Source organism: Misgurnus anguillicaudatus, chromosome 22, assembly GCF_027580225.2.
Source record: "Misgurnus anguillicaudatus chromosome 22, ASM2758022v2, whole genome shotgun sequence".
Taxonomy (NCBI): Eukaryota; Metazoa; Chordata; class Actinopteri; order Cypriniformes; family Cobitidae; genus Misgurnus; species Misgurnus anguillicaudatus.
In genome coordinates, this window is record NC_073358.2 from 19,776,993 (window position 1) to 19,792,405 (window position 15,413).

A 15,413-nucleotide genomic window follows, 5' to 3' on the forward strand; every position below is an offset into this window, starting at 1 on the left:
AACAATCAGGCGGATCGGCTTGCATTAAAAACCAAACTGTGACATTACTTTGGAAAGCTGAGTTGGGGGAGGGGAAGAACGGCATTACATTTTGCAGCAGGCGATTTGAGAGAGTGTCTGGTCTCACGCAATCTTTCTCTCCTCTTCCACACTGATCTGGGTTACTCGGTTTCATTGTGGAGCGCTGGGACCGATGAGAGCGAGATAGAAATATGGGGGAAAACTTGTTTTGAAGGACATCCTTGTTGAGTGGGTTTCAGCTTCAAATTGTGTTCTCTCTGAAAAATCTAAACTGAAGACAGAATGTACCTTGTGACCCGTTTGGATGTCTTCAGGTCACCACAAGGAGGGTTCAAAAATGCAATGTGTGGTAGGGCGAGTAAGGGCAGGTATTGATTCATCTATCTGGTCAGTGTACAGTGGACAGTCATTTGGAAATTTTGCTTCGTCAGTTTGAAACCATGCCCCTGCAGTTCTGAAAGTCATGTAATTTGATTACAGAGCAGATCACAGATCAGTCACTAGTTTAAATTTGCATTGGTGATCATTTGACACTAACAGGGACATATTTTTACATATTGCCAAATGCCAAGTTTACGCTTGATTTATAAAAATTCCATGACAGTCCAAGTGCCTTTTGATTTGACATTGCCTTGAATGTCACTTTTTTGCTTATTTTTGAATACAGTGAAAGTGAAAGAAACATCTGGTGCCAGACTGTTTCACCATCATTACTGAAACATTAGTCATAAAACGAAGTTTCTTGCATTCACTGCTGATTGATCAGAGACAGGGAATGGAGGTTGCCTAACTTCTCTTTTCCACCTCATCTCCTCCACCCCCAAGATAAAGTTCATCATCAAGAAGACTCCAAAAGGGAACAAAACAACCAAACAGATAATCACTTTTAATCATTGCAATAAAATTTGACTGGGTTGTACTAAGACAATAAGCTATGAGAGGTTATGGTTATAGTTAATCTAAGAGTTGTTTTATTATTACACGCTTAAACAATTCTTCCACCAACGGTAGGCTGTTTGCATTTTCTAAGCAAACATACAGTATTAAAAATATTATTAAATGCACCATCACATGTATGCATTTGTAGTTATTTTACCACCACTTCAAATGCTCCTCATCCAATCATAATCTAGAATCAGAAGTACCTGTTCTATAAGATCATTTTAAATCCAAAAGAAGGAAAAGAAGAGCAAGGATTAAAAGTGGCAAAGGATGTATCTTGGCCCTCACACTTCCTCTGTGAGCCACGTTAGCCCCTAGGCTTAATTGAAGTCAGGAGGGAACGTTTAGTAATTGCTGTCAGAAGATCAAATTTAATTCTCTTTTCACAGGACCGCTGTAGGGTAGAGTGAAACAAATTGTCATCTGAGATTTCTAAATGAACAAAGATTTTAATTAGTCTGATTACAATGCCATGGTACAGAGGGATAGGAGAATCTGAATAAATGTGCTATAAAATAATCCGAGAATCATTCAGGCATGCTGTCTGAAGGTCATAACTTTGTCCACTGTCACATACCCTTCAGCTCTTTACCCACCAGTATGGCTGACATCACAAGACATTACCATCATCCATGCAGTGACAAATTTGCCTATTACTGTTGAAATTATATTAAGGAGAAACTTTTTCTGTGATAACATTGTGAGTAGAGAATGAGGCTGTTTCCAGTGTAGTCTCCAGAGTAGGTTTAACCAGGTTTCACTGAAGCTGAACCAGTGCCTCTGATGCTGATTAATAAAGTTGTACTGCTGTCACAAATACAAGCAAAACAACTTTAAAGTTTCAGTTAATAGTATTAATTCCATTGTCTCATGTGCAAAAAGTCTCTCTCTCTTTCATTCTATACATGCTCGAGACAAGCGTGGTTGGACTTTTTTCGGTTCTCCTTTCTTTCTTTAAACATTGCTCCACTGTACTAAGAACTCACCCAGAAGTCGGTTTTCTTTGAGGTAATGTTTTGGCCTAATGACCCATGAAACCACCCAAAATAACTTAAAAAAATTCCATTTCATGACAGCACAGTGCCATTAGCCTTTTTACATCAAGACCAAGCCACTATTGAGGATGTTTAACACCTTATATTTTGCTTTATTTATCTGCTAACAGCTGGCCAGCCAGAACAGTGCCGTGATCAGTCATTGCACTATTCACTCACTGTGTATCTGTCAGCCAAGCAGCTGGTTTCTCTGCACCTCTATCAGTTAGAGTTGACACAGTATGTTGTACCATGCTTTCCTTGGATATGTAACCAGTGACTAATTGAAAGACAGCTCTCAGCTTCCTGGTTCTGGCTTTGGTGGACTACAATCATTGTTTACTGAGTTTGTGAAGGATGAGGCTGATGTTAACACCCTTTCATCACATTTTCCACTGTGACACTAGATCACATCACATGCCTAAATTTTAAAGACACAACAGCATTACAAGCAGAGTCTTTGCCTCTTAATATCAGAAGGTTGTTACAAATGATATATGTAGCTTAGAAAAAAAGAGACTGGTAGAGGGAATGACTGACTTAACATGAAGCTAGAAAGGGTGATTTAAAACTTTAAACCGAAGAATGGCCCTTGGAGTGCAAGCTTACAAATATTACACAAGTATGCCATGTGAAGAGAAGTAGGTCCAAATGCAGTTATTTAATAAATAAATAAATAAATAAATCCTTTACACCTGGTATTAAGACTCGTTTTGATACAAGGGGTGTAAAATGTTTTGAGCTTGTCCACATTCAGAAGTAGTCGAAAACGCATTGGACTGGTGTCCTGACATTTTATCCTACCTGTCAGATTGTTCTGTTGTCTTAGGTTTAGGTGTTAGGTAGGGGAGAGATTGGGTTTAGGGGTTGGGGAAAGGTTACTCCTGTATGTTTCTATGGGAGGTAGGACAATTCGTCAGAACACTGGATTGCTTTTGTGGTGTAGATGCTCATGTGTTTAAATGTGTTGGAACAGCCACAAAAAACACCTACTCCCCACCAATTGATTTAATGTGATGTACAAGCACAATTTGTTTTACATAGGACATGACTTCTAGTGCAAACACATTGTACAGCATCTTTAGCCTTTCTTTGAGAAAACTAAAGCAGCTCCTTTCCAACTCTTTCATTTCGTGAGCATTTGAGTTGCGCAAGCTTATTTTAGCTCTTACATACAGGGTACCCTACTGAAAAATCCAGCTAAGACCAGCATAAGCTGGTGAGCTGGTTTTGGCTGGTCACCCAGCTTGGTGTTAGCTGGTTTTGCTGGTGTAGCAGGCTGGTCTAGCTGTGTTTTGGTCACTTTTTAAGCTGGTCTAGCTGGACTTAGCTGGTCAGGCTGGAAGACCAGCTGGTCCACCAGCATGACCGGCTTTGTTAAACAACTAGTGCCACCTTAAACCAGCTGGGGCCAGCTACCAGCTTGTGCTGGTCTTGGCTGGATTTTTCAGTGGGGTATACATGTAAAAAACAGTGTGCAGCATGTTTACTTACAATACAAGTAGCAGACTCTGACCAAATATTAGTATGTGTCAATTTAAACCCATCATTTCTCCCGCTAATATTTAAACAAAATTAAAGTGACTCCCTCACAGACCACCCCCTCAGTAATCAGGACAGAATCGGTTTAGCTTTTTTACAAAAATAAGTGAACTTTGGGGTCAATCAGAGGGTCTGGAATGTTTTAAAGTAGGCCCTATATGTAGTATTTGACTATTTAAGTAATTAACAGTTGATTTCTGTAGAGACAGAAGGAAGGTATTGCAGCAGAGACCTAAAAGAGGGCCCTGTATCACAGAAATAAATTCCTCCACCCAATGCCTTAATCTAGCAAAGTACCTGAAAAGAGCTATTCACTAATCATTGCAAAAACAGAAAAGCAGTTCATCCATAATTTTACACATATGCTAATTAAATCTCACATAAAAATAGTTTTATTTTTGCTCTTCCCTCCAGGCTAGATCGTGTTTATGAAAAATGCACCTTGATTTGAAAAATAAACTGGGCTGTAAAATCTGTTAAGATTAGATTGTTTTGTGTGATAAGGGAGCGGAAATGTAATGTTGGTATGCAGTGAATTTTCGATGATCTGATGTGACTGTATTTGTGTACATGTTAAACATTCCTTGCTGAAAAGACCAGGGTAGATAAGCATAAACTAAGTTGGTTCAGCCAGAACAGTGGTTCAGTCTAGTTTATGCTGGTGAGGACCTATTCAGAATATTCAGAATTCATAAAAAAGACACATTTGCACCTAGAGTTCATATTAGCAGCGTTCGTGCACATCCGGCAGGCGTGGGTGGCTTGGGAAGTCACTCAGATTAAACATGTCGAGTTATTATACAGTATTGTTCAAAATACATAGTGGCGGTGCAATGTGACTGGCCGGAGTGGTCAAGGTTTTTAGTGTATTTTTTGTTGCTGCGTGGCAAACAAGTTACCAGTAGGTTCAATAGATTCTCAGAAAACAAACAAGACCCAGCATTCATGATATGCACGCTCTTAAGGCTGTGCAGTTGGGCAATTGGTTGAGGGGGGTGTGTTCAAAAAAATAGCAGTGTCTACCTTTGACTGTACAAACTCAAAACTATTTTGTACAAACATTTTTTTTTCTGGGATTTAGCAATCCTGTGAATCACTAAACTAATATTTAGTTGTATGACCACAGTTTTTTAAAACTGCTTGACATCTGTGTGGCATGGAGTCAACCAACTTGTGGCACCTCTCAGCTGTTATTCCACTCCATGATTCTTTAACAACATTCCACAATTCATTTACATTTCTTGGTTTTGCTTCAGAAACAGCATTTTTGATATCACCCCACAAGTTCTCAATTTGATTAAGGTCTGGAGATTGGGCTGGCCACTCCATAACATTAATTTTGTTGGTTTGGAACCAAGACTTTGCCCGTTTACTAGTGTGTTTTGGGTCATTGTCTTGTTGAAACAACCATTTCAAGGGCATGTCCTCTTCAGCATAGGGCAACATGACCTCTTCAAGTATTTTAACATATGCAAACTGATCCATGATCTCTGGTATGCGATAAATAGGCCCAACACCATAGTAGGAGAAACATGCCCATATCATGATGCTTGCACCTCCATGCTTCACTGTCTTCACTGTGTACTGTGGCTTGAATTCAGAGTTTGGGGGTCGTCTCACAAACTGCCTGTGGCCCTTGGACCCAAAAAGAACAATTTTACTCTCATCAGTCCACAAAATGTTCCTCCATTTCTCTTTAGGCCAGTTGATGTGTTCTTTGGCAAATTGTAACCTCTTCTGCACATGCCTTTTTTTTAACAGAGGGACTTTGCGGAGGATTCTTGAAAATAGATTAGCTTCACACAGACGTCTTCTAACTGTCACAGTACTTACAGGTAACTCCAGACTGTCTTTGATCATCTTGGAGGTGATCATTGGCTGAGCCTTTGCCATTCTGGTTATTCTTCTATCCATTTTGATGGTTGTCTTCCGTTTTCTTCCACGTCTCTCTGGTTTTGCTCTCCATTTTAAGGCATTGGAGATCATTTTAGCTGAACAGCCTATCATTTTTTGCACCTCTTTATAGGTTTTCCCCTCTCCAATCAACTTTTTAATCAAAGTAAGCTGTTCTTCTGAACAATGTCTTGGACGACCCATTTTCCTCAACTTTCAAATGCATGTTCAACAAGTGTTGGCTTCATCCTTAAATAGGGGCCACCTGATTCACACGTGTTTCTTCACAAAATTGATGACCTCAGTGATTGAATGCCACACTGCTATTTTTTTGAACACACCCCTTTCGACTAATTCAACTACTTGCCCGGTTGCACAGCCTTAAGAGCGTGCATATCATGAATGCTGGGTCTCATTTGTTTTCTGAGAATCTACTGAACCTACTGGTAACTTGTTTGCCACGTAGCAATAAAAAAATATACTAGAAACCTTGATTGTTCTGGTTGGTCACATTGTGCTGCTGTTATTTTGAACAATGCTGTATGTCCACTATGCCTGTCGTGGAGCGCTGGAGATGCATCGGCAGATTTGGTTTGGTCAGTTTGAAGGCATGTCCCTTTCATTCTCCCAGCGTCGGGTTTGTGTGGCAACGCTGCCCAGTGATTGCTGGAAAATCGCTAAGCCAGTTAGTTGTATGGCTGGACGGAAAAGTGCACTCAGTACTCTAAATAAAAAGACATAATATATAAATACAAAGTAACTTTCAAATACGAAGTAAAATCATTCACTGGCTTTCCTGTTGACTCAATGAGGTACGAGTAAATGTGCGGGTAAGACACTTCTGAACACTGGGTGGCGTTGTTGCACGGGTTTGGCGCTTGGAGAGTGAGGGGGACATGTTTTTGGATTGGCCAGGCTGAATCTGTTGATGTGTCTTTTGCGCTCTGTGGCGGGCAGGGTGGACATATAATTGCTCAACATTTTTGGTCTGATTGATTTCCTGGGTTGTTTGCGCCTGTCGGCTGTGTACGAACGTTGCTTTGTTTCGCTATTTTGTATGGAAGTCTATGGGAAGTCTAGTTTGTTTTCCCCCAAAAAGGGGCAGTGACGAAATTTACAAGCAAGTTCCTGGATGTGCCGGTAGTCTGTATACATATCTGTACCTAGATACAGCTTTAAAAGGTAGTATGGTTAGTGTAGTTAACCATTTAACTTGTAAATTTTAGCCGTTGATTGCCGGTTGACGAGTCTTGCTTGATATACTAGTTAAGAAGTTTGGTGGAGACACCAGCATACAAAACATAAACTGGTCTTTAGGGCACCCCATATGGCAAAATAATAATAATAATAATAAAAAATTCTCGGGCCAGAAATATATTTTAAATATATGCTAATTATATTTTTTAGAAACTAATGCTCAATTGAATATATTTTTGAATTTGGAAATATATTTAGTTTCAAACTTCATGTATCAACATATTTCAAAATGTATTTCAAGGGCAAGCAAGTACATTTCTAATTTTACAACCCATATGGCAAAAAAGTATTCTTTGCCAAAATATATTTTAAATATATGCTAAATACAAGTTAATTTTATAAAATATATTTTTGAAGTTGAAAATATATTTAATTTTAATATTTTTTTTAACTGTTATGTTTAACATAAAAAGTAGATATAGTAGGCTAGATATATTTTTTAATGCTTCAAAATGTATTTATTTTTAAAATATATTTTAAAATATACAAAAAATACATTGGTGAATTTTTTTTTCAAACATATTCCAAAATATATTTTAGCAAATATCTTTTTTTTGCCGTATGGGACAGTTGTTAGTACAGTTCTGGTCATCCCCAAGCCTGTAAATGAAAACCGCAAAGCCTTTCTGTCAGTGCTTGCATCAGTGGATGGGCCCTTGTTTACAGTCAGCTGTGGTGGCACAAATACCTCAACTCTTTTTCGCTCAATTCATCTCTTCTTTTTGGTCTGGAGAAGGAAGCGCAGGAGTTTTGGTTCCCATTTTGTGCACACTGGAACAGTTTAGGAAAGGAAGCACCTTTACACCTTTGATTGTCTGTGGTTGCTGATGTCATATCCTTCCACCACTCTATGTGTGTGCACGTAAGGTTCCTGTCTCTCTGTTTAGTCGTACAGTGGGATTTAGATGAGTTTGGATGGACCTAGAGATAAACCCTTACATACAACCTTTTACAGACAAAGCTTAAGGCTTGTCCTAGACTAAAACACATGTTTTGAGGTGTCTCAACTGAAAATAACTTGAATGGACAGATCTTAAAATATTCCATTGCCATTGATTTTTCTCAGGATACACAGCAGTAACATTTCTTTTTATATTGACCAATCACATGAAACAATAATCACAGGCCAATCACAGTATTGGACCTTCAATGAACAATCACATTTGAATACACACATTTTCTCGTCACATTAACAACCTCAATATCATACAAAACAAAAAAAAGTCTATAATGACAATAGGAAAACGTCCAACCACAGTAAATACTGCACGAGTGGTCAGGGTGGGTGAGCATGCAGCGCAGTTGCATCCACAATTGGGAGCGACAATTTGCCAGAGATTATAACATTACATTAAAAAGGGGGATAGAAAAAGTGGGATAGATAAGATAAAGTGAGTATTGATGTTGTAATCTCTGGCAGATTGTTGCTTTTGATTGTGGATGTGGTTGTGCTGTGTGCTTATTCATTCTGATTACTTCATTGTCTCTCTACCCTACCCCCCATCTGTGACTAACAGTTGTGTGACATTGTTCTTAGTTTTGAAGATTATGCCATAGTTAAAAGTCTTGAATACAAGATGGCTCAAAAGCCTGCACTTGTATTCAAACTGTTCGGAGGACATATTAAACATTGTTTTTAGACCTCTTCAAGGAAATTGGAGTTTATTTGAAAGAAGCTAGGGTTTATTTAAAGTATCATGCACCTCCTAAAAGGTTTACTTTTTACCCTGTAATATGTTATTTCAAATCTTTGCGACCACATTTCCCCATGAGGATTGAGGATACTGACATTTTTTCAAACGCACGCTAGTACCAAATGTCTTGCAGATGTCCTGTGCAGGAAAAAAGAGAGGGAAAGTGGAAGTGAGAGAGTACACTAAAAGTGGCAACATTGTGCTGAGGTCGACATTTTTTAAATGATCAACTCATATTTGATTGTAATAAGAATGTACAGCTAATTAAAATGTGGGTGGAGCTTGGCAGGGCTACACATTAACTCCCATTTACTGCACTTGTGGCAAGAGTCAAACTTCATAATATTTTCCATAATCCACTTCACAAGTGTTTCATTATCAGATACAGTTTCTGCGCTTTTTACAAATGAAATGCATGGTATTTGCATTTTTCATTCTCAACACGAGACCCCTTAGAGAAATAAAATTGCTTTGTTTCTTTTTCTAGTAAGAAAATTATATCGCTGAGCATAGAGAAAGAGTCATATTCACTTTATTAGGACGTTGACAATACAATTGGATGCAAAATATTTTTTTCTTTTTTGGAAACACACAAGGGAATAAGATGACCCAGAATTCGGCCTGTTTTTGAAAGTACTCGTTGCCCTTACAGTTCCTTTTTTTAAGGGAAAGATAAAGAAATACGCATGGCACCTCATTACACCCCAGTGCTTGCGTTCCCGCATCTCTCTCTTTACCCCATAATTTTCCCTTGTTCCCCTTACCAGCCTTGCCATTTTCATCATCAGAAGAGTGTGCGCCGGATGTAGTATGCAGGCCATGAGAGGTATTGTAATTTGTCGCAATTAGTTTGGGTTAAACGTCAGTGCACATGTAACAGTCAAATGAACTATGCTTTGCAAGGCTCATGTATGCATAAAAAAACTGAGTATACCCAAGGCTTTTACCAAACCTGTCTTGATGTTTCTTAAAGGCAGGGCTTTGAACCAAATTTTTTTTACCAGTTGGTTCGTTCCGAAACAGAAACAGTATTTTAACATTTCCGGTTTTCGGTTCAACCCTAAAATTGACGTTCCTGAACCGGTTAGAACAAAAAAATAAATAAAGTTCCCGAACCGGTTCATAATGTTCCATGTCAGCCGGGGGACATACAAACAAAGTAGGCTGATCATTAGGACATTAAACTTATTTTTTCTTAAGTCTCAATCTTGTCATCGAACATTAAAAAAGGCTACATTATGTAAGTGGCATAACTGTAATTCTGACATGCCTACATTTGTTGAGTGCACTTAAAGGAATAGTCTACTCATTTTCAATTTTAAACTATGTTATTACCTTAACTAAGAATGGTTGATACATCCCTCTGTCATCTGTGTGCGTGCACGTAAGCGCTGGAGCGCGCTGCGACGCTTTGATAGCATTTAGCTTAGCCCCATTCATTCAATGGTATCCAACAGAGATTAAGTTAGAAGTGACCAAACACATCAACGTTTTTCCTATTTAAGACGAGTAGTTATACGAGCAAGTTTGGTGGTACAAAATAAAACGTAGCGCTTTTCTAAGCGGATTTAAAAGAGGAACTATATTGTATGGCGTAATAGCACTTATGGAAGTACTTCGACTCGGCGCAGTAACACCCTCCCTCTCCCATTATGAGAGGGAGAAGGGGAGTGGACTTTTCAGGCGAGTCGAAGGGCATAGGGATAATCACGTTTGATTGGAGTTGGACCGGATACATTCAACCGCATGTGCATCTGTGCTTACAGATAATTGCTAACTTTTGCGCCTTTTTGTGGTTAAATTGTTTAAAATCACTTACAGTAAGTGTTAACATTTGCAAGCCTTTAAAAACTTGTGCAAATGATCAACTTTCACCCTATTTAAATTTTCGTATTAATCCGCGAATCGCATGCGAGCCGAACCGTGGGTCGTGATCTGTACGCATAACGGATCAACTGCGATCCATTACACCACTACTTAATATTAAAAAAACAAACATCTTGAGATACTTGGTAGCCTACAATATTTACCTCTAATTGTGCTTGAGTAGGCTGGTGGCAAGCTTCTCATTTCTCAGATGAGTGAAAGACGACCGGAAGTGAACTTCACTAAGTGTTGCACAGAAATCTTGTCAAAGAACTAAAAAAATAACGGTATTAACTGGTTACCATTATTTTAAATAAACTATTCTGTTCCGGAACATATATTATTTTATTTTTTTCGTTCTGTTCCTTGCAAAACATCAAAAGTTTCTGGTTTTCGTTTTCGTTCTGTGAACCAGTTCAAAGCCTTCCTTAGAGGGGAGGCCTCTGTCTCACCATCTTCTCTCGCTCACTCACCCCATATGATTTGGCCGTGGATTAGGGAATTGGCTTACCATGGCAGAGAAAGCCTGTTAGTAGTCTCTCTCCACATCACTCTCTGGCATAATTGAACAAACTCAACACTAAAGCCATGCACAAACATATTCGATCTGAAAGACACACAAATGGTAGTTATTCTCATGCTTTTGACAGGGATAGTGCTCAAGGACATGTGCATGTCAGAAGACGACTTTTTAGGTAATTTCCTCTGATTTTACTTAAGTCCATGTGAGTGTATGGACCTGTTTTTAAATTTAAAGCGCCTCTGGCTGGTGTTCAGCTACTGCTTGTCTGCACTGTACTTTGGCCTCAGTGGCAAATTGGATTGTGCTCATCTGTGCTAATCTAAAAGCAGATGAGTGTGAGCATGTGTACATCTGAAGGAGAGGATAAAAGAGTGTTGAGGGAGCAAGGCTGAGGACATACAGGGTTAACACAGAATGGGAGACAGTGCTTGACAGAATGAGAGACAAGATGTTTTCAATTGCCTTGGTGCTTATTGATGGGAAAAATGGGTATTAATAAAATTACTTAAAATTACCCAAAAAAAAGAAAATTATGTCATCATTTACTCACCCTTAAGTTGTTACAAACCTGTATAATTGCTGAATACAAATAAAGATATTTTAAAAAACCCTATCAGGGGGCACCATTGATGTCCATAGTATGTAAAAATAATACTATGGAAGTGAACGGTGCCCCATAGTTGAATCAGGAATTACAGACCTGTCAATAACAATGAGGAAGCTGATTTGAGACTTGGGCCGTTTGATTGAGTTAACTGGTTAATCAGCTTTCAAATGTGGCCAGTGAAACTGCACTTGGTGACACCAAATTCTGTTGGCTGCATGATGGGTAAATATTTACACAGGCGTCCAGTCATTATCACCAGCTTGTAGTTGAGATGTTTTGTTCCTTGTTTAATTTCTTTTACAACCGTCCTCTAAACAATCATCAAGCCATTTTAGATTTTGCCACATCAATGTTAAGACAACACCTCGCGAAGTTTGAGTGGTGCTGTTTGGTTGCTAATAGAAAACAATCTGATTAAAAGTTATTATTAGAAATAATAAAACAATGTAACAGATATTATATCAACAGCACCGCAAATATAGGTTTGTAACACAGAATATGTGTATTTGACAACTCTCATTTATATTTTAACGGCTGCGAAGGAATCCAATTATTCTGTGCTGAACGTTATAGATTAGACACAACATATAAGGCATCAGAGTTTCCTTATGGTTTACCTCGGTGAAATTGAAAAGTCTCTCAAATACTTGAAACCGCACTCCACCCATAAACACTTGATTATTAATATATGAAATAAGCATGCTGGCACAGATAGAAGTAGGTAGAGACAGAACAGCTTATCCTTTAGGTGTATCTACATCAATGTTTCTTGCTCGCTCTGGCAGGTGAAATCTGGTTCAGAAACAAGTAAATGAAAAAAAGAAAAAAGAAAAACAATTGAGGGCCTTTAATGTGACACCACTGACAGCTTTACTGCATTACATCAAGCTTAAATAATGGGTCGCTCATTTGCATAACGAGGGACGTTATCACCTCTACTGTCAGAATAAAACACAACAACGCTTCTTCCGCTCCTCCCAGAGATGAATCAGGTTGGCCTACTTTACGGCAACAAAGAGGTGCACACAAACACACACACACATATGCACACCTGTGTTTTTGTGATCGCTAGCTCTCACACTGTGTGTATCTGAGCTACGAGCACTTTATAGAAAGCCTGGGTTAGCTTCTCGGGTGAGGGCAGCCTTTCAAAAGCAAAAAGATCTCTGCAGGTGGCTCCTATAAAAGCCTTGCATGTGTCTTTGCCTGAAAGCTTGTGACGTGCTTAAGAAATGATCTTCCAGATCGGTTTGGGAAGCTTGTTTGATGAGGGGTAAATCAGGTTTGCATTAGAGTTCTTCCTAAGATCTTCAGATACCTAGATCGTCTCTGTAAATAAATTGTGCTACAGTGGAAAGTCTCATCCATCTGCCGCCGTATCTTATCCGTCTTGTCTCCTCAATGAACAGATCGGAATTTCAGCTCAAAAGGAAATACCAATCTGCTCACTCGGTTCACGTTTTACAGAACTACGTTTGTGACAATTCAGTGCGATGTTACACCAGTGTTTTTGAGGAAAGTGCCGCTGCTTGTCGTTCAGGCGGCAGTAAATGTTACACTGCAAGTGATTAGAGCTGTTAAGTTAGTGGCACTTCCAAAACACTGTCAAATTCTCTGTGACGGTAGCGAGAGCATGACAGTGCTGTCTGCAATCGTAGTCGCAGGCAAAGCACGAGAATCTGATTTGCATGATATTGATGGCAGAAAACAGCGCTGCCTCGGAATGGCGAAGGATTCTTTTGTCTTTATTTGCTGTCCCATGTGGCTTAGGCTCTGCCTCTCCCTGTTTTCAACATTGCTGTTTTGCCATATTTCATCTGACTTAGTGCCGCTCTCTTTGCTTTTCACAGGTACAGCTACTGGAATCTTTGAATTGAGTGGAGGAAGTCAAGTCTGAAAAAAGTCAGAAGAAAGTCTGGTTTGAAGAAGTGTGTGAAGAAAAGCAGAGGGACAAAAGAATAAAGTTCATTGGTGAAAGAGAGAGAAGAAAAGACGGGGAAAATGGGGAGAAAAAAGATTCAGATTACTCGGATTATGGATGAACGCAATAGACAGGTGAGTCACACTGACCAGAAAAGTCCAAGGACAACCTAAAATCACACTAAGACAGCTTTCTTAACAGAGTCTTGATATGTGTTATTACAAACCAAAATAGATCTAATACGTGGTGCACACACACTAATTGTTGCCGTTCCAACAGCTCTTATTGCAGTGGAATATTACTTCAGCAGGGGTAGGGTGGGTGGGGAACTCAAACATTTAGACAAATGGAGATTGCCGTGATGGAATGATGCCACATGCACTGGCCTCCCTCAACTAACTAGTATTTTTCCTCTTCAGATAGAGGTCACAGAGATCATGCCCTCTTTTGGATGGTTAAAATTTACTAAGTCATAATTTTAAATTAGTTATTACACTAAAATCATTACATTAATTTAGCAATTCCTTTATTCGGAACACAATTTTCTACTTTGTGAAAAGCAAAATAACTTTTAAGAAGTTCTACTTTGCAGGCCACAAAACATGATCAAGTCAGAAACACAGAGAAACAGAACAATATCATGCATACTGTAGGAGATATTGTCTGTGGTTGTATTGATCATATAGGTGCCAGTTACATAGATGCTTACTGCAAGATCAATGAACTTTCCTTAGGCCTGACATTTACATTTTACTCCTTCAAAAAATTACCCATCAGACCAATCTGGGAAGCACTCGTACTTCGACCAGAAGTAACCTTGACTAGTTGGAGGTTGTTCAGTTTGTCTCCTCCTGTCTCTTATGCTGGAACTTGACTCTTTTAAATGCTCTCTGAACAGTCAACCAGAGTTCTCACATCCCTTCACAGGATGACACTTCGTGACAGACACACACATTTGTAAGTTTCTTCAGTCTGTTCTGGAGAGACCAACAAAATGTGATTTTAAGAAAAGAACTTTGCTAACAGTTGATATGACTGAGTAAGACCATGCTCCTGCAGGTAATGGCTGGACCTTGGAAGGGTTGATCAATTATTGAAGATAGGAAAGTAATGGGCATGTCAGCAAGAGCAGGCAGAGGGGGCACAGTGACATTAGTCATTCAGTACTTGTGGGTTGAGTAAGTTCTACCCCTTGAGGGAACCAAAGGCTCACATACATGTGGTCTCTCATGCAGAACACTGAAAGAATGAGTCAAGGTTCTACTCAAACCAGAAACTTCCCTGTTTCAATTTATTTAAGATTTTATGGTTAACAGGGTCACAACTTTGAATTTGCTTTGAATTTTAGAATATCATAAATGTAGTGTGTAAAATTTTTAGTTTTGTGTTTAGGGCAGGGGTCTTCAACGTTTTTTGGGTCGGGGACCCCTTAGATGAGAGAGGCATGGAGCAGGGACCCCCTTATAATAAATGTGTAAAACAGAGATATTTAAGTAATCAGTAAGGTACGAGAGGCTGCCTTTTCGTATTAGGCACAACACAAAGTGAAGTAAAGTACAACTGATGACCAATCAGAATCAAGGACTGGAACTGTTTTATAAATAGAAACAAACCATATTGTCACACAGCCATACTATATTAACATGCATATGTTTTTTGTTAAAGTAGATTTAGTTTTTATATTAATATAATAATAATAATAATAATAATAATATTATTATTTTAAGGTATTTGCAGTGTAATATATTTTCATTTTACTGTGAATTGGACAAGGGCTTTCAGTTTATAAAGATGACTGATCATGGTGAATGGGACAAAGACTGTCTATTCTGGTGGGGATAGAGGTTGTGCTACTTTATAATTCAGATAGAGGTTGTGCTACTTTATAATTCAGAGGTCTGTTGCTTTTCTCGTGTATCATCATTGTCATGAGTTTGAGTAACGCAGGTTTATTTTCTGCATAGCTTCATATCAGAATCAGGAGAACAACATGCAACGAGTCCGAGCGCATCTCTTTGGGGCAACTTTTTAAGAGGCGGACTTCAACCTGACTATGAATCTTGCACAAAGAACCATGACGGCGCGCGTTTCATTCGTTTTTAAATGCGAGCGA

General features: G+C 38.9%; 1 protein-coding gene across 6 annotated transcripts in view; it reads left to right on the top strand.

Annotated features, from left to right (window-relative positions):
- The window catches only part of mef2cb (myocyte enhancer factor 2cb), an 80,859-nt gene that overhangs the window by 24,888 nt on the left and 40,558 nt on the right, over positions 1 to 15,413 (top strand). For all 6 annotated transcript variants that reach the window (XM_055200172.2, XM_055200175.2, XM_055200176.2 and 3 more), the window contains one exon: positions 13,230 to 13,434. In XM_055200172.2, the coding sequence (XP_055056147.1) occupies positions 13,381 to 13,434 (54 nt within the window). In that variant the 5' untranslated portion in view covers positions 13,230 to 13,380. The remainder of the gene's footprint in view (positions 1 to 13,229; positions 13,435 to 15,413) is intronic.